At 37.4% G+C, this 23,106-nt stretch overlaps 4 protein-coding genes across 6 annotated transcripts; 1 reads left to right on the plus strand and 3 right to left on the minus strand.

Annotated features, from left to right (window-relative positions):
• Position 1: 1 nt before the first annotated feature.
• LOC147552400 (calcium ion-binding protein) lies at positions 2-4,659 on the minus strand. 2 transcript variants are annotated; one of them, XM_086666918.1, is made up of 4 exons: positions 4,520-4,659; positions 2,741-3,015; positions 2,251-2,644; positions 2-2,029 (listed from the first exon to the last, which is right to left on the minus strand). In XM_086666918.1, exon 4 carries the CDS (start codon positions 1,989-1,991, stop codon positions 300-302), a length of 1,692 nt encoding a protein of 563 aa, XP_086523044.1. In that variant the 5' UTR covers positions 1,992-2,029; positions 2,251-2,644; positions 2,741-3,015; positions 4,520-4,659; the 3' UTR covers positions 2-299. The 2 variants fall into 2 exon arrangements, with proteins under 2 accessions (XP_086523044.1, XP_086523045.1); XM_086666919.1 differs by lacking the exon at positions 4,520-4,659 and having other exon boundaries at positions 2,251-2,663; positions 2,745-2,984.
• A 1,032-nt stretch (positions 4,660-5,691) lies between these two features.
• Positions 5,692-8,360, minus strand: LOC147552401 (uncharacterized). The gene is made up of 2 exons (XM_086666917.1): positions 6,431-8,360; positions 5,692-6,136 (listed from the first exon to the last, which is right to left on the minus strand). The coding sequence occupies exons 1-2, from the start codon at positions 8,291-8,293 to the stop codon at positions 6,038-6,040; spliced, it is 1,962 nt and encodes a 653-aa protein (XP_086523043.1). The 5' UTR covers positions 8,294-8,360; the 3' UTR covers positions 5,692-6,037.
• A 1,007-nt stretch (positions 8,361-9,367) lies between these two features.
• Positions 9,368-12,380, plus strand: LOC147552402 (Nucleotide/sugar transporter family protein). Of its 2 annotated transcripts, XM_086664799.1 has the most exons (7): positions 9,368-9,973; positions 10,526-10,677; positions 10,765-10,973; positions 11,067-11,160; positions 11,260-11,426; positions 11,517-11,687; positions 11,818-12,380. In XM_086664799.1, exons 1-7 carry the CDS (start codon positions 9,874-9,876, stop codon positions 12,104-12,106), a joined length of 1,182 nt encoding a protein of 393 aa, XP_086520925.1. In that variant the 5' UTR covers positions 9,368-9,873; the 3' UTR covers positions 12,107-12,380. The 2 variants fall into 2 exon arrangements, with proteins under 2 accessions (XP_086520925.1, XP_086520926.1); XM_086664800.1 differs by lacking the exon at positions 11,818-12,380 and having other exon boundaries at positions 9,699-9,973; positions 11,517-11,691.
• Positions 12,381-13,132: 752 nt separating this feature from the next.
• Positions 13,133-20,544, minus strand: LOC147552403 (flocculation protein (DUF1296)). Its single transcript, XM_086664798.1, has 10 exons — positions 20,079-20,544; positions 18,584-18,627; positions 18,263-18,368; positions 17,684-17,816; positions 16,795-17,417; positions 15,927-16,305; positions 15,291-15,597; positions 14,761-14,925; positions 14,178-14,678; positions 13,133-13,834 (listed from the first exon to the last, which is right to left on the minus strand). The coding sequence occupies exons 1-10, from the start codon at positions 20,236-20,238 to the stop codon at positions 13,535-13,537; spliced, it is 2,718 nt and encodes a 905-aa protein (XP_086520924.1). The 5' UTR covers positions 20,239-20,544; the 3' UTR covers positions 13,133-13,534.
• Between the last annotated feature and the right edge of the window lie 2,562 nt (positions 20,545-23,106).

Here is a 23,106-nt window from a genome sequence, read left to right on the forward strand (position 1 = left end):
ATACAAGAATGAATAGTTGAATACTAATCCTGGCTTAGAATTACATTATCCATTTGAAAGTTGAAACACATCAACAGCACAAGAACAGACCTGACATACTCAAGAATACAAGAACTCAACATCCATGGAATGCTACAAGTTACAAAAAAATTTATAAGAAACCCTAATTCATCAATGAACATCTGAAAATTTCAACAATACTAATAGCTTAAGATGAACATTGAAATTCCAATTTGAGGAATTTCTGCACTTGCTACTTCAGCTTAAGCATTGTAAAGCTCATTTCCGCATTTTCAGAATCATGAAGATGTCCTGCAGGTGTTAATACCATCCTTGCAATCTGAAGTAAGGTCATTGAAAGTTTCGATCTGCTTTTTCCCCCTCAAGAAAACCTCTGTGTCAACCGATACCCTCATGTAACCATCAAACTCGACTGGGTTCCCGCTGTTAAGTTTTGTGGTTTCAGAATACCACTCGCTGTTCTCATCCCAAAGCTCCTTATTGTCATCAAGGAAATGAGTAGTGTACTTGTCCTTCAACGGGTCAAAGAAGGAAGTATCTGGTTCATTTGTTGCTATATAGAGGTTCCTTCCATCTTCAATCTTGTCTCTTAAAGACGATATGAGTGACTCGGGTGAAGTATCGGTTGCCAAGTTCGGCCATAACTGTGTGTTCTTCGCTTTCTCTCCTCTCTCTACATGTACAGCATCGAAATCCCAATTCATTTTTGAAGTGATACCCGACACTATGTCCATCAACCGTCTAGATTTCCATAGCATATGCCACGGTCTTTGGATGGCAGATTCAGTCTCCCCTTCGCATACCCTGTACCAATAATTATCTGGCTCGACCGACCCAAACTTTCTCATTATCAAGGAGTCCTTCACTTCAGAAAGCTTCATTGGGGTAACCCTAAAATCTTCCACGAGATGAAGATTCAAATTGTCTCTCTTCTGCCACTTAGCCCAGTCATCCCAAAACTGAGTTTGATCCAATACAGAAGCTGACTCCTTCAAATGCTCAAAATCAAAGTAAAATCTGAAATCCTTCCCTTCCTCATCCTGATTCGATGTGGTATATATCGAAGACAAACAGAGAGTCAAATCCATAACTAAAGTTCGATTCAAATATTGAGCTTCACCCAAAGCACACAAGAAACTCCAAAGATAATGGTTCATACTCTTACACCTATCTCCACCACCAGAGTAAATCAAGTACTTCCCATGACTAAACGAACCTTCTGATTCAACGACAGGAAGAGTATCATTCACATCTTCTCCGACCACAGGTAGAGCAGCGGCAGCAACACTCTCTCGCTTCTTACGGTTCTTTTCGAATCCTTTCTGATTCTTCTTCCTCTTCCTCGCATTCATACCAGTATGGTAATCTCCAACACCAGCCACAGTATAATTACAATTCCCATTCTTCTGAATCACAAACCTTCGATAATCCTTATAAAACGCGGCAGCTTTTCCTTCCTTGGGTCTAAACCTCCACGCCATATCACAAGTAGTATCATTCGATCCACGAACGGGTTTACCAAACCGATAGAAATGAATATCCTTAAACTTTTCAATCGCGTAAGTCATCATTAGATGAAAGATCTCTGGATCCTTGCAATCAATGGGTTTATCTGAATCATCTTCACAAACGACTCCCCCCGAATCCTCAGAAGTCGTTACCGAAACATCAGTGACATTAATGAAATCAGCAAAAACAGTCTGATTTGAAGTCATGAAATCTTCACCAGTTCTAGTAACAGTATTATCAGATTGGAAGGTAGCATTAGATGTAGAAACAAGGAAATTAGTCATTTTAGTTGATGGATGAAAAAGGGGATCTTCTGGTTGGTAAGTAGCAGCTATAATAGTAAATATCAAAACACCAAGTACAAAAAAGGCAAAACATAAATTTCCAACCATAGCAAGTGCATTTTGACCTAGGTTTTCTGCTCTGAAACTTCCAGATCTGTATAGAGAACGACCTAACATCTTCACACACACACACAGACACTAGATTTACTCCTCTCCTACACCATCATCATCAACAACAACAACAATAAGCACAAATCAAACTCATTTCAAGGTTATTCAAAGGGGAAAACTGGAGGTTTTTGAAAACGATTAATGCATGTAAAATAAATTACTAGTATAAGAAATCGATCTAAGAAAAGTTAAAGCTTTGGAACTAAAATGAGATTCAAATAGATCGAAAAGAAACTAGGGTTTACAGAAGAAGGAATTTGGTTACCTGAATTCGGGTGATGAGAATATTAAAACCTAAGCTAAGGTCAGCTCAGCTCAGAGGTTTCGCATTTCGGATTTCTTTCTCTCAGTCTGAGACTATCAAGCTAAAAATCTCTCTTCTCTATTTTTTTTTCTGTTTTTTTTTTTTCTTTTCTTCTTCGGGATTCGTGTTGGAGGTGAGACCCTGTTTACACGTCATGATATGGGATTGGATTTGAGATGATTCAGATAGGGACCACTAGAGATTTCATAAGTCAATATAGGGAAGAAAGCAAGGGTGGGGGGAGTTATTTGCTTTTGATTATAATTAATAACACCGACACTGATTTTGAGCTTTTAGATTTTATTTTGTAATAATAAGTTAGGTTAATGCCCCTCTCATTATTTAAGGTGAAACACTGAATCAATAAAGTTTCCCTAATTTGGGTCAGCTCAGTGTTTTAAAGGTGAAACGCTTCCTGAGATTTGAGAATGTTAATGGAGTCTAGCTAGACTCACCTTTAAAACACTGAGCTGACCCAAATTAGGGAAACTTTATAGACGCTTCCCGTAAGTGTCAGAGCTGCCTCCTTTCCCCGCGTCAAATTTGCATCGAGGGAGATGCCATTAACATTCTCAGGAAGCACCTTTAAAACTTCCTCAAATTATATTGGGAAGGTGAGTCTAGCTAGACTCCTTTGGTTGGAGCTCTCTTGGGCAAAACTTTTTGTTTTTCAGAATGTTACGTGGGAGAGAGTCAGACTACTAAATTAATTTATCCAAACATCTACTATTGTGAATTTTTACTTCTAATGAAAATTGAATCTCTGCGACTTTTAGTGGATTGTGAGCGTCCAACCACTACATCAAGTGGTAGTAAATTATAATGCTTTTTTTTATCGCAAACGTCCGTAAAGTTACACAGTTAGTACCTTGTTCGGTAGCAAATAAAATTACACATCCATAGAAGGTAACTGAAGTTAACAGCAAGAGGGACCAATTAAACTAAGGAGTCAAAGTTGGTCCTAAAACCAAAGCCGCCAAATAATGTGCTTCCTGATTACAAATACGAGGACAGGGAGAGATGGTAATGGTCCGACCATTTGTGCATAAAGGCAAGCCATTGATCTCGGTGGACACGCCACGGAATATCTTGCTCTACAGACGAGATTAACTTCGTAAGAACCCTAACATCCCCTTCAATGACATAAGAACTTATTCCCAACTCCCTTCGCCAACAATGGTTGTCGGCAATGGTATAAAGAGAGAAGAGAAGACAAGAGAAGAGGATAAAAAGAAGAAATTATCTTATGTTGACCACATTGCCCCTAACTATTTCTGAAAAGATAGCGCTTTGGGAAAAGCAAAATAGTTTCCGGGGTGTGAAATTTTAAAGGGAATATGTGAAATTTTAGAAATTTTCCGAGGAAACAAATTTTAAGGAGAAATCAAACATTGCTTCTTCCTCTTCTTCATCATCTTCAACTCCGGCCACCATTTCCAGCCACAACCACCACCACCACCATTTTCTTCATCTCCCCACTCTCTCTCTCTTATAGTTTGTCTCTCTATCTCTGCCCTCTCTCTCTTACCATCTCTCTCTCTAAGACCTTCAAATACAAACCCTACCCTTAAATATCTCTCTCTCTCTCTCTCTCTCTCTCTCTCTCTTAGTTCTAAAGGGATCTCTCTCGACCCCTCTCTCTTACCATCTCTCTCTTCCTTCGTCGGAACTGTGTATGAGAGAGAGTGATAGAGATGGTAAGAGAGAACGGGGTTGAGGGTTAGAGAGAAAGTTTAGGGTGAATGAGAGCGAAACTGAATATTAGGGTTTGGTAAAGATGGTGGTGGTCGGATTTTGGTGATGATTCCGGTGGCCGAATTTTGGTGATGATGGTGGTGACCGGATTTTAGTGATGATGGTAGTGGTCGGATTTGGTGATAATGGTGGTGGCCGGATTCCGAAAAAATTTGCTTTCCCCCTAACATTTAGAAAATATACTGGTCAACTTTGTTTTTGACAAAGTCTTTACACCCCGAAAACTATTTGGATTACCCAAAGCGCTGGTCTTTCTGAAATTTCTTTTAGCGAGTTTGCTTTTGACAAAAAAATACAGTTTATAAAATCTCTCAAATTACTAAAGGTGTTCGTGGAGTATCTTCAATATGGAACTAGATGTGAGGGATTAAAATTAAACATCCTACTCCCCACGTGTGTGTGTGTGTGGATCATCACCTTACGAAATTTTGGAGAAACAAAACAAAAAATGAAAAAAAATGGCTCTGTAAAGAGCTTTTCGTGCTTTGAAAATGCCAGAGTCATCTTTGAAGCCTCAGAAGTTGGGATACTTTTGAAACATATTTTTCAATCTAACTCGTCACCAAACACACCGGAAAATCTGATCTTGAAATTTTAAAATCCCTAATCTCATTTTTGCGTGCCTCGAACCCGACCTTTGAAGACTACTCCAGCCAAAAAGTTGTTGGCAACGAGGGTAGAGGTAGCCGCTAATGACACAAATGAGAACACCAAAAAAATTACCCTAAAACTCTGGAACCTGGCTTGGGTGATAACATGAATAAATCATTCAAACTTCACTTGGGAGTTTGGACCAGCACATTAAACGAGCCCTTAAAATCCTCAAGAGCATTGTTCTTGTCGGCCACACTAGAAGCTTGGCTTTTGGAATTGGAACCTTTGGTACCTACCATCACATGAAAAACTAAACACCAGCGCTTTGGGGAAAGCTAAATAGTTTCCAGAGTATGAAATTTTAAAGGGAAAATGCAAAATTTTAAAAATTTTCCGGGGAAACATATTTTATGGGGAATATGGTTCAAAATAAAAAACTCTCCACCTCACCTTACCTCCCTCCACCTCACCTCTCTCTCTCTCCACCTCATCTTCTCTCTCCCTACCATTCTCTCTCTCTCTCTTCTCCGATAAGGTCGCCGTCCGCCCGACGACCATGAAAAAAAATTTTTACTCATTCTCTCTCTCTCTAGAAACTCCGGCGAAGGGGTTTCCCTTCGCCGGAGTTCCGTTCTGTTCTTCAACAGAACGGAACTGGTCTGTTGAAGAACAGAACAGATCTGGTATGTTCTTCAACAGACCGGAACTCCGACGAAGGGAAACCCCTTTGCCGGAGTTTCTAGAGAGAGAGAGTGAGTGAAAATATTTTTTTTTTTTTGCACGGTCGCCGGTCGGAAATTTTTTCCGTCCGGCGACCTAATCGGAGAAGAGAGAGAGAGAATGGTAGGGAGAGAGAAGATGAAGTGGAGAGAGAGAGAGGTGAGGTAGGGTTTTTTATTTTTCCCTCTAACAACTTACAAAATAAAATTGTCAAACAAAATTGACCAACTTTTGACCAAGTCTTCACACCCCGGAAACTATTTTGCTTTCCCCAAAAAGCTGGCCAAACTAAAGGACCGAAGATATTAGGATTTTCTACGGTTCAGAAAATCATCCCATATAAACACATAATATATTATTTGAATAACATATCTAAACATCTATAAAAAAATGTCCATCTCCTTTCACTAAAAAAAAACTATGACCGACAACAAAAACAGAGATGGTATATGTACAAGTAAATTACTCGGACGAATGGGAGCATAGTCACGGGCCACGTGTGAATAATACGGCCACGGGCGACGTCGGAATAATACGGCCACGGGCGACTTCTGAATAATACGGCCATTAATGGCCGCCCTGCTGTCATTGTTTGCTTCACTCTTTCTATCCCCTGTCTGATCTGATTAAACAAAGAAATCCTATAAATTCTTTACACGGCATACATCTTTTGGAACCACTAATCACTTTTCTTATCAGGTTGTGCAAGAACAAATTCCCCATACAAATTCTTCAAAGCAATCACTATTGTTGTCATCACTGGACCCATTATAGCTCCCTGCGTAACGATACATATGAATCAACAACAATTACAATTCGGGTACTAAGTGTCATATAAGGTAATGTTTGTTTTTTCCAAGTCAGATATGACATCTGATTCGATCTCTGAATTGACTCGAGATGGATTTCATATTGGTTATTTTTTGTCAAGAGTCATGATGTTTGACTTGTCTATATAGCTGATTTTGAGTTCACTAGAGTAGATTCAAATTCAGAGACGAGTCAGATCCAGACAATGAAGAAACAAACAAACACCACCTAAGAAAGTAAATGAAAAGAGTAAGGTTGTTACCTCTAGTCGAGATGGGAATAAGGCCATCCCACCGATAATGCTTAACCCGGTCAGATACCCACTATGAAGTGGTACATCCTGCTCTATTTCAGATGCCCCATACCCCATGAGCAAAATGTGAACCATTGATATGAAACCCGCCATTACGTATCTACCTTCGATCACCAATTGAACCGCGGCTGGAACTGTTGAAAGCCAGGATGGGAAGATGGGCAATAGAGGATTGAGGAACGCAAGAGCGGTTGACGTGTATAAGAAATGTATTGTGTAAAATCTAAATAAGAGCCATGTGAGACACCCTTGAAACAGAGAAATCTCTGCGGTAGACAGAAGTACACTTCCAATGGCACGATCAAGAACGACGACACAACGATTTCTGGCTGGTTTTGAGATCGGAAGCATACCCAGTACTTGTTCTGTCACCCCTCCTGACTCTGAAGTAACAAGATAATACAAAACCGATAAGAAAACCATCAACTGAGAGACAAAATTTAGAAGACCTGCAGCTTTTGAGACAATTGATTTGCCAATCGAGAACATTAAGCTCGTACTCCCACTAAAAAGCGATTTACTACTAGCAAATACACGTTTCGAAAGATTCATCCCTTGAACAGCAAACCCTTTTGCCTTCTCAACTAGATCTTCCCTGCTAATAAGTAGTTCACTGAAAATGACATTTAACTCTGTATAAATTTGCCCCCATTCTCGGCTGCTAATAAGCTTTCTAAGACTCACAAGCTTTACAACATACAGGGACTGGCTCATCGGAACGGCCGAAGGTTCTGATGAGTTCACGGGAGGCGGAGTTCTCACAAAATGCTTAACCCCAGTAACGAATTCAGTCAAGTTATACTGCATTGCCAAACCATCAATTTTTTCTGTCACGGTTTCATACACTTGTGCACTATACTTGTCCATTAATCTAGGAACATCGTTTGCTTCCATCCATTTCATAAAACCCATACTATCTGCATAGTTACTACTCTTCATGTGAGATTTTAGTGTAACTATAGAATCTTTACCCTCAACTGCTATCTTATAAGAGAAGAAAATCCCACCAACCAAAGATCCAACGATCATCCAAACAATCAACCCAATGGCCACAATGGTTTTCAACCTTTTAAGAATCCCACTAGTCAAGTAAGAACTCAACCTGTAACGGCGAAAACTAGTGCTTCTCGAACCAGCATTACTATTAGCAAATAAAACCCCTAAAAGTATAAGCGAAAGAGACCCATAACCACCAAATTGTTCATAAACAATCACAAATGCCCCAAATGCAACTAACCATCTAACAACTTTAGCAAAACCAGTTCTACTTTTCCCTGAAAGTTGTACTTCTTTTCGAATACGAGTTATCCGAAAAAGGGCATTCTTTAAATCAATAAGGGTACCTAAATAAACCCTAAAAACAGCAATAGGAATGGCTAAAACAGTTTGGGTGAGGCCAAGCTTTAAGGGTTCAGACCAAAATTCAACAAAAGCATCTTGAATCCGTCTGAGAGGAATTGAACATAAAATAGCCCATTGAATTGGACGAAGATATTGTTCAAGTAATTTATAAACACCAAAAAGTAAGAAGAGAGCAAAAGCAAGACCAGCATGAGCCATGGCTATGTAAACAGCAAGACGTACCTTATGATCATCATCACCCAAAAGGGTATTCTGGTTGGAATTTTGGGTTTCAGAAGCTAAATTTTCCATTGATGGAGTATGATTTTGTAGTGAAGAAGATGGAATGGTTTGTGGGATTGGGTCAGATTTTCGAACTGAGGCTGATCGAAACATATCTTGCCAGGGGAGATTAGAAGAAGATGAATTATTAGGAATAGGGTTTTCTTTGGAATAAGGTACAAGCTCCATTGAAGAAACAAGGAAGGAGTGATCTTCACCACTTTCTCTCTCTAAAACAGAAAGGATACTATCAAAGAGTAACAGAAGGAGACGGAGAGTATTAAATGTCTTTCAAAGTCAACAGTCAACGAAATCTATTAATGACTAAAATATCCTCCTTATGTGTCACGTGTGGAATGACTAGAGGGTGCCTACATAACTTTTCTTACCTTCGGTATTGAGATGGACTTCAAACAAACCCATGCCCCAACTCTCCCAATCAAATGATTGGATCACACATTACACATCCAAGTGGTTGATAGGGTTGACATAAACTTGAAGTCTCATATTGGATTTTCAGGAGACTTAGGAATCTATAGTTGTTAAATTTAGATTATTAAAGATATAAATAATAATGAGTTTGTCAGACTTTAAGTTTTGTGTTTTTTGAAATTTAGGTCCCTTTATTTATAAGTTTAATTTAAACGGTTATCGTGCTTATCACATTTTGATGATGTATCAATTTCTTTTAATGACTAATGTAGATCGAGCACAGCATCTTAAGAATGCTAGGGTTTTGAGTTGTGTCAAAGAGGGATCGAAAATATTTTGTAGAAAGCTAACGAGTGGGGGCACTATTGTAAAATGACTTACAGAGCAATATAATTATTGCTAACTTGTGATTAGATGAACAAATTAAAAGTTATTACAAAGCTTATGTCTCCAAATCCCTATGGATGGTAAAGGTCTTGTGGGGGGTTGTAAAACTAATATAGATAAACAAATTAAAATTTATTAAAACGCTTATGTCCACATTAATGACTAATATATCTAAAATCAAATATCAGTAAGGCCGTAACCAATTTGCTATATTAGATCTGATTTAAATGTATCATTCAAGATTTAGACACTCTTTCGAGTGACTGAACTTTATGTTCGATTACATATTCAAATAAACATTTTTTTTATGTCTACCGAACTAATTTGGCAGGTCGATAGGGGGACTTTGCCCTGCCCTAATGCTTTTTAGGCCTTCCGGATGAGATATGGGACACTCTAACTTCCTACCCTTTACTTCCATAGAGTCATAGACTATGGCAGATTTGTGGAAATGTTGAGATAGACATTAGGCACAAAAAACAAGGACTAAGAGTTTGTTTAGTATTTATTAAGTAACTTATTAATTACTCCGTCTCCCCTTCCTCCTCATTAATGAAATCTTAACATCGGGATTCTTTATCGATGTTTTGACGAATTCCATGTTAATGATTACATCTTAAGCTAACTTCAAGGGTTTAACGTTAACTACCTCCTGAAAATCCAACGGTTCAAATTTGTAGATTAGAATCCCAGGATCTGGGCTAATTTTGTTTCTGTTTAGAAAGGAACCTCTGTTTTTTGTTTCCAAAATTCCTTTTTTTTTCATTCATCAATCAAACAAAAAATAAATAAAAAACCACTACCCACCCTCTCTTTCTCTCTCTAAATCTCCTTCTCTCTCTAAAATCTGTTTCTGTATCTTAGTAATTTAATGAATATGAAGTTGTAGATTTTATGGGGTATGAAGAAGAACTTGTTGGATTTTACTATTTATGATTAAAAGCTGATGGATGCTTTTAATTTGTGAAAAAATGGGTTTATTTGATTTCTTGTTAGGGAAAGATGGGAGAAAGTTCATCAAGAGGAAAGATAGCGATGCTGGGGAAGCTGGTATTCTATCTCTTCATCTGCATTATTGTGTTATTCAGTTTTTCTCTGTTCCATTTATATATTATGGGGTTTCTCTTCAAAACAGATTTCTTGTGTTTTTTAGGTTTTTTTTTTTGGGTTCTATGGATTGGTTGGGATTTTCTCTTCTTAGTGATTATTGGGTTATTATTAATATTGGACATTATAAGATGTTGTTTTGATCTTTGATTCATCCAACCACATAAGTTTTTGCTAGTTTTGCATTTCCTTTAATATGTGAACCCCACTTTGGTAGGTGGTACGGGAGACTAGGGTTCGAATCTTACTAATTCTGATAAAAACTTTCATATTATATGGGTTCTTATAGGATTTATCGTTTCTCCATATAGTTTTCGATTAATTCGATTGCTTTTACCTCTTATTTTCCTTTTGCTTAATTAGCACACCTTCCTTAATGAGTTCATGAGTTACAAGATATGTATAGTGTAATATTCTTTTAGATAATGAAAATTTAGAATTTTAATCTTTCGCTTAGTACAATATAAATTTGGTTTTCTCATTATGAATTACTAGGTCGGGCATTGGAGGAGCTACGATCGTCTTTATACAATGATCTTCGAACTTCAGAAGGAGCCAAACGTCAACAACAACGACTATGTGGACCTTCCGTGGCACTAACCTTCAATTTCATAGTTTCCGTTGCAATAATCATGGCTAACAAATTGGTTTGTACATTTTTTCCACTTTCTGTTCAAGAAGATATACAATTGTCTATTTTAATGACCTAATTTTGCTTAGAATGTGTTTGATAGGTCATGGGGAAGGTTGGTTTTAACTTCCCAATCTTCTTAACATTAGTCCATTACACATCTGCTTGGATTTTACTCGCCATCTTCAAGGCATTGTCATTACTACCCGTTGCTCCTCCTTCAAAATCTACGCCTTTTTCTTCTCTCTTTGCTTTAGGTGCCGTTATGGCTTTCTCCACTGGCCTCGCCAATATCAGTTTAAAGCACAATAGGTAAGAACAGAAACACCCGTGATTTCACCTAATGCGGAAATTGTTTAATGTTTCTCCTCTAAAAAAAGACATCCATCTTTTGGTATTTGACAGCGTTGGGTTCTATCAGATGGCCAAAATCGCCGTTACTCCAACAATTGTTCTTGCAGAGTTCATTCTTTCGGGCAAAAGGGTTTCATTCAATAGGGTGGGTATAAAACAAACATCCTTTCTCGATCACTTAAAGAAATGTTTTGAATATAGAATTAGATTTTGAAATTTTCAAACTCTATATTTTGATTTGCAGGCTCTATCTCTTACAGTAGTCTCAGTAGGTGTGGCAGTAGCAACAGTCACAGATCTAGAATTCAATTTATTTGGTGCTTGTATTGCATTACTATGGATTGTCCCTAGTGCTATAAACAAGATTCTTTGGTCTAATCTGCAACAAAAGGGCAATTGGACCGCTCTCGCGTAAGTCGAAAACTCGTTCTACTTTTCTAATAGCAGATAGATATCTCGTTTTGCTATGCCTAACATTAGAAGTGAAATATTTGGTTGTAGGTTGATGTGGAAGACAACCCCTGTTACCATTTTCTTCTTGTTGGCTTTGATGCCATGGTTAGATCCGCCGGGAGTTTTATCTTTCGATTGGAATGTAAATAACACGTCGGCTATCGCTATATCGGCTGCTCTTGGGTTTCTTCTTCAATGGTCTGGAGCTTTAGCACTGGGGTAATAAATATTCTTTTACCCCATTTCATTTCGAACTCGTTTTATTTCAATGCGATGAATCTTCGAACTCCATTGTTACATGTTAAGGTTTTCTCCTTGTGTTCTGAACTTTTGAATGTATCCTGAGCAGTGCAACTTCGGCAACGTCTCATGTAGTTTTGGGTCAGTTTAAGACATGCGTGATCTTGCTAGGAGGGTATATAATTTTCGATTCAGATCCGGGAGTACTAAGTGTATGTGGAGCTGTTACTGCTCTATGTGGAATGTCAGTTTATACTACTCTTAATGTGCAAGAATTGAAGGAATCAAGTAAACTGTTGCCAAAGCAAAACTCATTCTCTTTGAAAAACAAAGCTAGTGCTGGAAGCAACCCAGAAAAGCCAGAACTGAAGAATGCTGCCACAGAAATTGCTGTTTGAACTCATCAACCATCTCATGAGAGAAGTAGAGTGAGCCCATGTGAACCTTAATGTTAAATTTTGATTAGATTGATTTAAATGGTATCTCAAAGAGGAGATTTATGTACAGACGTGACATTACGTGAAAGATTTTTTTAACTCTTCACTCAATTCACGATATTCCATCGCTTTGGTTTTATTCGTTTTCACAAAACTTTTCTAAATATACAGGGTTGTGTATTTACTTGTAATATGTTTAAGTATTTGGCAACAAGAGATTTCCCTTTTAGATCCACAATAAGGTGGGAGCTGAGCTGATATAGCCCTTTCTATGTCAATAGCCTTCTTGTTGGGGGTTCAAGAGAGTTCCCATTTAGATCCACATTAAGGTGGGAGATGAACAACAATAGCCCTTTCTATGTCAATAGCCTTCTTGTTGGGTTCAAAATACAAACAGAGAAACCCAAAATTTGAGAAGAAACCACGAAACTCCAATACATCTTTGAAACAACTACATCGTGTTTATTTTTTTTTCTCATTGATTGAATCTAACTGAACCACCAACACACTTGGAGTGATAAGAGGTCTAGTCTTTCACTTTAGAAGTCACGGGTTTCGAGGCACACTGATAATTCGAAGAAAAACATAATCTAACTGAACCTGATCCAAACAGATCTAAAATCAACCAAATCAGTCACTAAAACGAATCAGACAAAGAGAACCATTCTATGATTTGACTGGAATTAATTCATACCACAAGCCAAATTCATACTACTTGTGGGGGAATAACAAGCACACCTTATGTGAATGATTTTCTCTAAGTAATGAATAGGGAACAAATAAAAGTGCTGATTTTCTTATACCACCAAAAACAACATTCTAGTCTAATAAATACTTTATTTTTTTCAGAAACAAAAAGCACTAACAAAATTCAATTTACAGTAAGACTTGATGAAAATGGAGACAAAAGTAATTAGCACCAAACTTGTATCTTTACCCTTGTACCCAAAAAAAAAAAGTACTTGTAGCCACCAGACACACTCATCATTTAAGGAAAACAGATGAACATAATTAATCTTTTTTATCATCCTACAACATTAACAAGAAGGATGGAGGAAGAAGAAGAAAAAGGGAAAAATAGAAAACCAGAAGCCAGCAAGCAAGAAAAAGCCTGACATTCTCTCTCTCTATCTATCTCAAACTTAAAATGGTCATTTATCAGTAACAGGTGAATTTCACCTTCCACCCACCCCCTACCGAAACCCAACACTTTCCGCAATTCCCTAGCCAAAATAATATTTACACTCTCAAATCAGGCTGCTGATTGCTATTCTCCCTGGTGCTTCTCCTAACCCAAACTCGTCGGATTTCCAAAAAAAAATATTCAGAAGATCAACTTACTGTTATTTTGTCGTTGTCTTGGGAGTCCCCAGATATAGTTTACCTTTTTCAGTAATTATTGGTCCAGTTGGGTTGTGGGCGTTGAGGAGGTTGCTGATAAACAGCTGCTTGAGGTCCAACCATTTCGACAGCTCCGGCCATGCCTTGAGATTGTTGGAGCATAGGGTGAACTGTTGCTGCAGTCATCGTCGGTGTGGGATGATATATTCCAGGAAAGGCAGCGTGCCCAGCTTGGGTCGGGGCAAATGTTACATGCTGCCCCTGTGGGGAAAGGTTATAGAAAGAACTAGCTTGCATTCCAGGAATATCCCGCCCTGGAGCATGAACCCAGACAGTCGATCCCTCATTCTGCAAGAATAGTCAAAGTTCTTATTTGATTCATCATATTTTCATATTCCAAAACTCGCTTAGTAAGTTACACTCTACAAATATATTAAGTGGCTAAGTAACATTTGAGATCTGAATAAGGAGGGTCCGAATTGACTAGAGACAGATTTCAAAAATGTTTGTTCTTGTCTGGCTTGTGATGTCTGACTCATTTGAATGGCTGCTTTGGGCTGAGATATTCAGTCCATTTGAGTGAGATGACTCAGATTCAGATGAGTCTTGTTCAGACAGAACAGCGCCTAAGAGAAGTAAAATCATAAGATAAATTAAAAGCAAATCCAGAAAAGAGGATTGATAAACAAACCTGCTGCCCAGCTATGTATGCATTGTTCTCCTTGAACTGAGCTTGCGCAAGATCCTCGTTCCTGGTTGAGTTTCCAGTGGTTGCAGCTGGACTTGGACTGTAACCAGCTGAGGAGGTGCTGAATTGTCCATACCCAGGTTGCATTCCAATGTGGTTTGTGTTACCTGTATTAGTTCCAGATTTGAATTGTGGATATTTGATACCCCCAGCAGCTGCTGCTGTTGGAGGTGGATATATGTTGCCAGTCGGAGGTTGCTGAGGAAATGTGGTGTTGCTCAAGAAATGGTGAACGGCCGGAGGTTGGAGAAAAACTGGTGAATAGTAGGAGTTATATGGAATGTAGTTTGGAGGGAAATGGGACATTTGTAACGCCGGAGACTGTCGGAAAACAGGAACTGGTTGCTGGGTCCCGGCAATAGAACTATGCATAACTCCTGCAGCTTGAGTCACATGTGGAGTCGGACTTGCTGTAGAAAGGACCAAAGAGCTCCCACTCTGCAACTGGAAATATAGACTTGAATTGGTATCGGATAAAGAAGTAAAAAGATCATTAATCGTGCTATAATAGATAATGCATGCAAACCTCTTGAGTGGACTGGGTGGACTGTGAGGGTAACAGTGCACCATTTCCATTATACTTGGTTGGAGCCGTAGGTGGTAGCAAGGGAGAGAACCGACCATCGCCATCAGCACTAGGTCGATACAACGGTGCGTAATAACTTGCAGATGGATCAAACGGTTGCTGGACCTAATAATGAGAAGACAGAAACAAAAAGTTAAGTTAACTAGTTAAGAAGATTATATGATGCAAGTTATAGCTACCGAATTTTTTCTGAAAAGGTAACCAAAAATAGATGTACCGCATTTTGTAACATTATAAAGTTGAAAGGCAACCACATTCTATCACGTCAGTTTTGAGATTTGACAGTGAGAGATAATGACTGTAATTAAAAAGTGGAGATGAACATTTTTTTGGAACTCGATCTTGAAGTAGCATATACAAATAATAACAAAGAAAATTTTAACCAATATGAAAAGCAAATTTGTGGAATGGGACAAAAATGTGGATAAAGCATATTTGGCATAATAAAGAACGGACGCTTGAACACTTACAAGAAAGCCTGGAAGGCGTGAGACATCGTGTGGCTGTGGCTCAGTGTTCTCGAATGGTGCAAACTGGGTCCCTACCATGGGAGGCATCAACCCGAAAGCAGAGTAGGGTGGGACAGTATGAACAACTGAGTATTGAGGACCTCCTAGAGGAAGACTAGAAGTCTCTGGTTTGGACTGCTCGTACTCTGACACTGCAGATTGCGAAACTTTAGCTTCTTCAGGTGACATATTTTCTGGTACATCCACTGCTGACTGTAAATTATCACAATATTCTTCTCCCTCGGCATCTGAGGAAACATCTAGATCTCTGCACCCAATGAAAAATAGAATATATGAACAGAAACGCCTTGTAAGTGCATGACAAGCTTTAGCAAAATTAGCAGCTCATTATCTACATTGATTCTATGGGAACTTTGCATTCTTCCACTCATCAATAAAATAAAATATGAAAGGTAGTTCAGCAACTGACTGGTTTAGTTCGCAAATACTTATTTGCAACCACTTGTAAGTGCATGACCATACATACAAAGCCAGCTGTAAACCGCAAGCAAATGAAAATGATGCCCTTATATCATACAGGTATCTGTAACTAAAGACTAAAATAATACAAATCTTGAGATTGTTCTGTTTACAGACCTTGAAGAGGGCTCCTCAACAATTTCTTCGGATTCTGACGGAGTTGCAGAACTCTTCTTGGCATTAGGATCAACAGCATAGCTATTTGTCATTCCAAAACTAGCATTGAAGCTTCCAAAACTCAACCCAGTTTTTTGAGATTCGGAAACTTGAAGATGGCTTGGAATAATAACTTGCTGAGTGTCAGAGAAATGTAACTTTTCTAGCTTTTTCTCTAGATCCGAAGTTCCTTCATTAGATGGCACGGCATTCAACACAGGAAGCGACCGAGGACCAGTATGGTCTGTAACGGGCACAACTTTTGATGGAACTTCACTAACAGCTGGAGCAGGATTGGAATTAATTGGCTTTGGTTTCCACTCTTTACTTGGGCCAACAGCTGGAAATGAGAAAAGGGGTTATCACCAGATAATTTCATAACATAAGTCTCCAAGATAAGGACCCAAAACTAGTACTTATGACATAGAAATTACATAAGGACAATAACACATGATGCTTCTTTGGAAAAGAAGTAATACATCGGATATGTGCTAAAAGGAAGCAGAGATTACAAAACCACTGCATGTCTATACGACTATACAAATAAAGGAAAACCCAGACTATAGCATCAGATGTGTAGCCCATTCTTTCTACCAGGTACAGTACATTTGAATAACAAGAATCGGTCTTCACCTAACTTAAACGTATGTAAACGATCCAGTGTGATAGCATATATTAGCAATGGGCCAACACTTTCAATATCTGTTATCTCCAAGCAATAATAAGTATATGTTATCTTATTTTTCTGTTGAGACTCAATGCGTACAGATAAAGCAAGGCTCGTACTGATCAAATTAAGATACAATATAGAAAATTGAGCATAGATTACCTTTTTGAGAGCCACTCAGTTGTTGAGACCGGCTGCCATAATTCGATGATGGCCTACTAATCGAAGACCCACCATGAGCTGATGAAGATAAGAGCTCTGATGACTCGTGCTGGTTGCTTGACATTTTAACATGTATAAAGGAGTTCTCAATTTTTGAAATTCCGCCTTCATTCATGGATGAAGGCAATTTGGAATTGTTTGTACCATAATCTACAACTTTATTTACTTGACTGTCTGCCAACTCCTGAGAGGAAGTCGATATGGTCTTAGCAGAAATGGTTGATTTGGATTCAACGGGTGCTTGTAGGTTCCTTGATTCACGTTTAATTGTACCTAATGCACCAGGGACCCATGAGTCAACAGATGGTACCAGCACAGGGTCCAAGGCTGAGGAATAAACTCCAAGCACAGATGCTGGGGATGTCACACGCTCGGAACTTGGTGTCGTCTGCTCACGTGCGGTGGTGACTCCAAATGAACCTGTTTTAAGAGGTACTTCTGATACATTAATTAACTTATTCACATTGTCGGTCAGCTTCTCTTCAAGAGGTTTGGTACCACCGCATGTCATGGGTTCACCATTAGAAACATCGGTTGTGCCGTTGGCCATCACAGGTAGAGAACTGTAAAATAACACCAAATCGAAGATCAGACCTTGTTTGATATACACACAAACGTGATAAATTAGGACTTCACACTCTCAAAATGGTGCTCACCAGATACTGTGACTTAGGCAGTTAAAGAGTAGAGAAACAGCGACTCGGACATTAATTATAAATATATATATATATATATATATATATATATATATAGAGAGAGAGAGAGAGAGAGAGAGAGAGAGAGAGAGAGAGAGAGAGAGAGTTTGTGTGTCTAATATGCAAGCATTTACCTTGATACCGAAGTTGCTGCTTTACTTTCCATTTCCTGGGCAACTGCCAAAACAGAAGGTGTACCAGCCTTTTCGGACCCTTGTTTGGCTCCGCCGTCCTTTCCAAAACCAGCATCTCTCCCACCGCCAGCATCTGGAGAGAGAGAAATGAGAGAAAATAAGTTTATAATGATAACAACAATAATAATATGAAATATGAATAACCAATGCACCTTCCATTAACCCAATCTTCTTGGGAGGAGATAATCCAGGTTCTTATCCGTCAAAATAATATTGTAACTGCAAGCAACATATCTATCTATATCTATATATTAAATTTATATATAAAAAAAAAAACATTCAGACATTTGTTAATCAGAGACCCACAGTCGAACAAAACCCTTATGTTAGAACTAAGACCACATGGAAATAGGTATGCAATTCCAATACTGCATCAGATGATGTCCACAAACTGACTACCAATAAAATGATATCTACATATACATCAAAATAACAAACATATTTGTTCTTTTAAGCCCTAAATAAGAGATTAAATATTGATAAAAGCAGTAAAATAACCTTGATCAGAATTAAATTTACCTTGAGAGACGTGGCGAGAAGGATAGTCCCCCCGACCACCCCTGCCCCCTCTTCTCTGAGTGCCAGATCTCCACCTAGAATCAGCAGAGTCTCTATTGTTCAGATTCTGCAACGAAGAAATGGTATTGGAGTATCATTTAAAGAAAGCGGAGAAAACATACGACGATGAAACAGAAGTGCCTTGATGTGACATAAATGTGCTTACTACTGAAACACACCAAAATGGGTTGTTTCAAATACAAATTCTATATACCTGATTGTAAACATTTTGCTTTTTGTGTTACTTCCGAGTTCAAGAACAATATTAAAAATGTTAATTACCTCTTTTTTCTTGTCACGTTTCCTTCTGACCTCATGAAATGTATCTGCATATCAAACCGGAAATTGTCAAGAACTTGATATACAAAATAGTGTTTTTAGCACAACATATTATTATCTAGGTAAAGGGATTCAGAGAACTGTTGGAGTAAGAAATAGACAAAGAATGAGAGAGGGAACTTCAAGAGAACTTGGTGTGACAACAAATTGTGAATTATAAAAAATGTCTAATCAGTATTTAACCGGTAAAATAAATAATTACATGCTAGCGCAACAACCATGCTAGTCATAAAACCACATAAATACACGAATACCAAATCCCTGCAGTGATTCTATATTTAAAATCATGCTAACTGGAAAATAAGAAAATCCATGACTAAAAGCTTTATAGAAGCACTAGGCATACAGCGGCTAATTAGTTGCCGTGCAATTGAGGACTAATCACTTAGCAGCTTGCTTAAAATAGACATTACAAGTAAGTGAGTGAATGCTGTGTAAATCGTTACCCAACACATCTGTGAAAAAGTAAATCACTGAACTAATAAATATACTAACTTTATTACAAGTCATTCAGAGGTGTGATATGGTAAAAAGGGTTGAATTGAAAGGTGACACTTAGTAAGCTTAAGGACTTTTGATAATAAAGAAGTGAGGACTCGTTCGAGGCTAGAGCACCAAATGAACTAGAACTCACATTGTCGACAGTACAAAGGCATCTACCCTACTATTATTCAGCTTAAACATACCCTCCTAATTGGATATTGAATGCCTAAAGAAAACGTTCCACCGTGGTACCGCCTCAAGGTGGTTTGTTCCACAAAAGCTAGGCGCCACCTTGAGGCGTATGCCTCAATGTGCAAAAGTCGTACACAAATTCTTTTAGAAAAAAATGATACTACATTTATGTAAAGTGAATAGATAACAATCTTTTTCACTTTGCTACAAAATAATATAGATTTGGTAACCTTTTTTTCCTGTAGATGGCGAATCTATCGAATTCTATCTCTATGGTTGTCACTTTAGGAACAGATACGCATTTTGGCCATGAAAATGGACGAAACAAGTAATCAGAAGGACACAAACAGTATTCAGATAAGTCAAAGCACAACCCAAATCCGAATATCATAAACAGTACAAGTGAAGTTAGAGCAGAACCCAGCTCCACTGTGATGATAAAGCTTCGAGTTTTCTCCAAGAACACGAGAGAATCATCAAACCCATTGAAATACATAATTTTTCCAGATAACCTAAGCTCAACCATACGAGATTTAAGTGGGTATGAAGCCAAATTTCTTAATCAGATAATTAATGAACAAAATCATCGTAAAGATATAAAATCAGAATTAGAAAACAAAAACCCACGTAGTCCAACAACTTATGTTTAAAGAGCTTCTTCACTACCAAAAATTATTTAAAAAGAGGAAACCGAATGAAACCCTAGAAGAGGAGAATCAAAGGGAAGTAAATAGATCGAAACCCAAATAAAACAAAATACAACCTTGAAATAATAGCTTCTGAGCGGTTTCGTTTGGATCCATGGAACACTCCTTCAGCATTGCGTATATCTCATCGTCGGTGTGATTACCTGAGATCTCCTTAATGTTTTGGATCGTTCTTCGGACACTGTTGGGAATTGAAACCCTAGAACCGCCACTCATGTTTCCAGAAAGAAAATGTGTAGAGAGAGAGAGAGAGGGGTAGAAGGAAAAGAGCTGAAAATAAACAAGGGGAAATATTAAAAAGAAAAATAAACAGGCAAAGAAAGATGGGGAGAGAGAGAGAGAGGGGAAGAAAGAAAAGGGAGATTTTATTGGGGTTTTGAATTGATTTACAATTGAAGAGTAAGAGGAAGAAGAGAAAAAAACGAAAAAGAGGAATTTTTATTTTAGGAGAGACTACACTTTGTGACAAAATGTTACCAAAATTTTGATTTGCCAAAGGTCACTATTTGGTCCCTAGGAAACGTTTTTGTTATTGACTTTCATCTGATTTGGATATCCATATCTCGATCGTTGTTTATGAATGTTCTCAAAATTGTGGTGATTTTTCGTGAGAAAATTTTAATTTTTCGATTAAAATGTTTTTATCGAATGTTTTGAGTGTGGGTAGCTTGCAAGTTTTTATTTCTCGCTAACAACTCTTGTTTGTAGTGGTCTCAAATTTAACACCCTCCAAATATTGAGTTTGAAATGCTCATCGTCATCTTTTATGATAATATTAATATTAAAGAAAGTATTGTTGTTTCGTCTTTGTGTGATTTTTATTTTATTTATTAATCTCGTTTTAGCATTCAATTTTTTTTTTTTTATCATGTTTTCGTAGTTCATTTTCTTGCTTATGATTTTCATAATCTATTTATTAACGAATATGGAGTTGGATGAACAAGTAGATGCACATTTACTATTTAAACCCTACTACAACATTGACAAATCAATGTCATGAAAAAAAAAAATTGAATACTCAGACTTTGTACTAGCTCCATCAAACCATATCAACCAAAGTTTGATCAAAACTCCAAGACGGGTAGCATTATAATTCTATTTATATGAAGAAACTTTCCAAGGGCTTTCAATAACATAGGTTGACTTGTGGTGTTATTTGTGTTCAACCTATTTATGGGTGACCAAAGCATAAATAAGGTAGATGGACTCTAGACATAGTTGAAAATTGAAATTCATATCCACCAAACCTTGTGAGACCAAGAGCTAAAACACACAACTACCATTTAGCTGCTTTGGTATAATATAAGATGATTCAATCATTTCTCCATTTTCAAAAAATCTTTTTTTTAACATTTTTAGAACAATCTAGCAATTGATGTTCATTATAGATGATCTAGTGATACGTTGTCTATCCCTCGTGATTATTTTCCAAATCAATGAATAAAGCTATCTGAGAACTAAAAAATAAGAAAATCTTGTATTTTCTTTATCCATAAAAAAACAACCATATTAATAAGATCACCTTGTACTTAGGTTGTGATAGTTTTCCCTAAAGAGATCAAAGAATCAAATCTTAGAATCAAAGTTACTATCTAAAATTATCATGTGTAATATGTATTTAATGTTAAAAGTATATTGTTGGTTGTCCTTATAACATTGAGATTTGAGGATCTCAAAAGACAATTTTGATTGTTCTTTGTAAGGATAGTTTGGTAGTATGTATTAACTTCATGTGTTTGAGGAAGAATATGATATTTTTTGAATGAATATGACTTGTATTGAATGCAAAGTTTTACCTCAAAAAGGTGGTTGTAAATCAATCAATTCTGATTTTGAGTTTGCTTTTGAGAAATTAGTGATTGGTACATTGGAGTTGACCACATTTAAAAAAATAAAAATAGTGTATGATTTGCTTTAGAGTTATCTAAGCCTAATAGAACTCAAAAGTAGGCCTCAAATGATGTTGGTATTTCACTCATGTAATTTAGTTCATAGAAAGAAAATATATTCAAATAATTTTCACTCATGGTAATCATTAATACTTCATGAGAAAAATGAGTGAAATTGTATACAAAACTGAGTTTTTCTTTAGTAATTGAGTTTTTTTAGAAACGATATAGTTCATAATTTTTTTTTTCAATAAGCTTCTATTAATATATACACAGTAGTTTCTATCATAAAATGATATTATTGTCAGAGTTAGTTATATATTGGTTGGAGCGTTCAAAACATAAGATTATAGGTGCGCGCTCAAACTTAGTACGCATCGAAATCTTTTTGAATGGACTTGTGGTGCTTTCTCTACGAACATAACTTTGTAAATGTAAGGCTTGAACCTGGTTGAGAATAACAAGGAAATGTGTACAACTTATTAAGTAGGAAGGCCTCGATATCAGAGTCGAGGACAAGGCCTCAAAAGGATATCAGAGCCGAGGACGTCTCTTCAAATTGTCTCACGTCGCTTAGAAGGACGCATAGACCATGGGCTATAGGTCCGTACTCAAATTTAGAAAGCGTCGAAGTCTTTGCCTTTTGTGTGGCTTCGTAGAGCTTTTGTGACGACCAAACCCCATACCCGTTGTGCTTGCACCTAAGTGTCAATAAGATACACAATACCGATCATTATTAAGGCGTGGGACGTTACAAATGTCACTTTATAAGTGTGAAGGAAAGCCTCACCTCTTAAAGTAGATTTTTCGGTGAGAACCCAAGACTACTCGAGAGCAAAGAAGACCTAAGATCACACCCACAATAATAGCTTAGCGGGTGAAGCTCGAACCCAGTTATTTCCTAAATATATATCTACCATAAACTCAACACAGATTCATGGATTTCACATTATGAAAATAAATGATCAGCCATAATTTTGAAAGATATGAGGGTGCCTATACATCTTATATTGTTTTTGATAAGAGATGATTACCCCACATAACTAAGGCCCACCAGATAAAATAATTGGGCCTCAACTTGGCTTCCAAAGCCCAACAATTTGTGTGCTTATAAAATATCCGTGATTAATTATATTTGCCATCAAAATTAAGCTTCACTCTGAAGAAAAGCAACATCTCTAGAATAGAATATATG

The sequence above is a fragment of the Eschscholzia californica genome, unplaced genomic scaffold (assembly GCF_041429995.1).
Source record: "Eschscholzia californica isolate CP2 unplaced genomic scaffold, dmEscCali1.0.p SCAF_3, whole genome shotgun sequence".
NCBI lineage: Eukaryota > Viridiplantae > Streptophyta > Magnoliopsida > Ranunculales > Papaveraceae > Eschscholzia > Eschscholzia californica.

Coding starts and splice junctions, on each gene's coding strand:
- LOC147552401 (XM_086666917.1), bottom strand. CDS start 8,293: ATGGAGCTTGTACCTTATTCCAAAGAAAACCCTATTCCTAATAATTCA. Junction 6,137..6,430: donor TATTCCCATCTCGACTAGAG/GTAACAACCTTA, acceptor ATCGTTACGCAG/GGAGCTATAATGGGTCCAGT.
- LOC147552402 (XM_086664799.1), top strand. CDS start 9,874: ATGCTTTTAATTTGTGAAAAAATGGGTTTATTTGATTTCTTGTTAGGG. Junction 9,974..10,525: donor TAGCGATGCTGGGGAAGCTG/GTATTCTATCTC, acceptor ATGAATTACTAG/GTCGGGCATTGGAGGAGCTA. Junction 10,678..10,764: donor TAATCATGGCTAACAAATTG/GTTTGTACATTT, acceptor TGTGTTTGATAG/GTCATGGGGAAGGTTGGTTT.
- LOC147552403 (XM_086664798.1), bottom strand. CDS start 20,238: ATGAGTGGCGGTTCTAGGGTTTCAATTCCCAACAGTGTCCGAAGAACG. Junction 18,628..20,078: donor TCAGAAGCTATTATTTCAAG/GTTGTATTTTGT, acceptor TTTGATATGCAG/ATACATTTCATGAGGTCAGA. Junction 14,926..15,290: donor CACGCCTTCCAGGCTTTCTT/GTAAGTGTTCAA, acceptor TCTCATTATTAG/GTCCAGCAACCGTTTGATCC.
- LOC147552400 (XM_086666918.1), bottom strand. CDS start 1,991: ATGTTAGGTCGTTCTCTATACAGATCTGGAAGTTTCAGAGCAGAAAAC.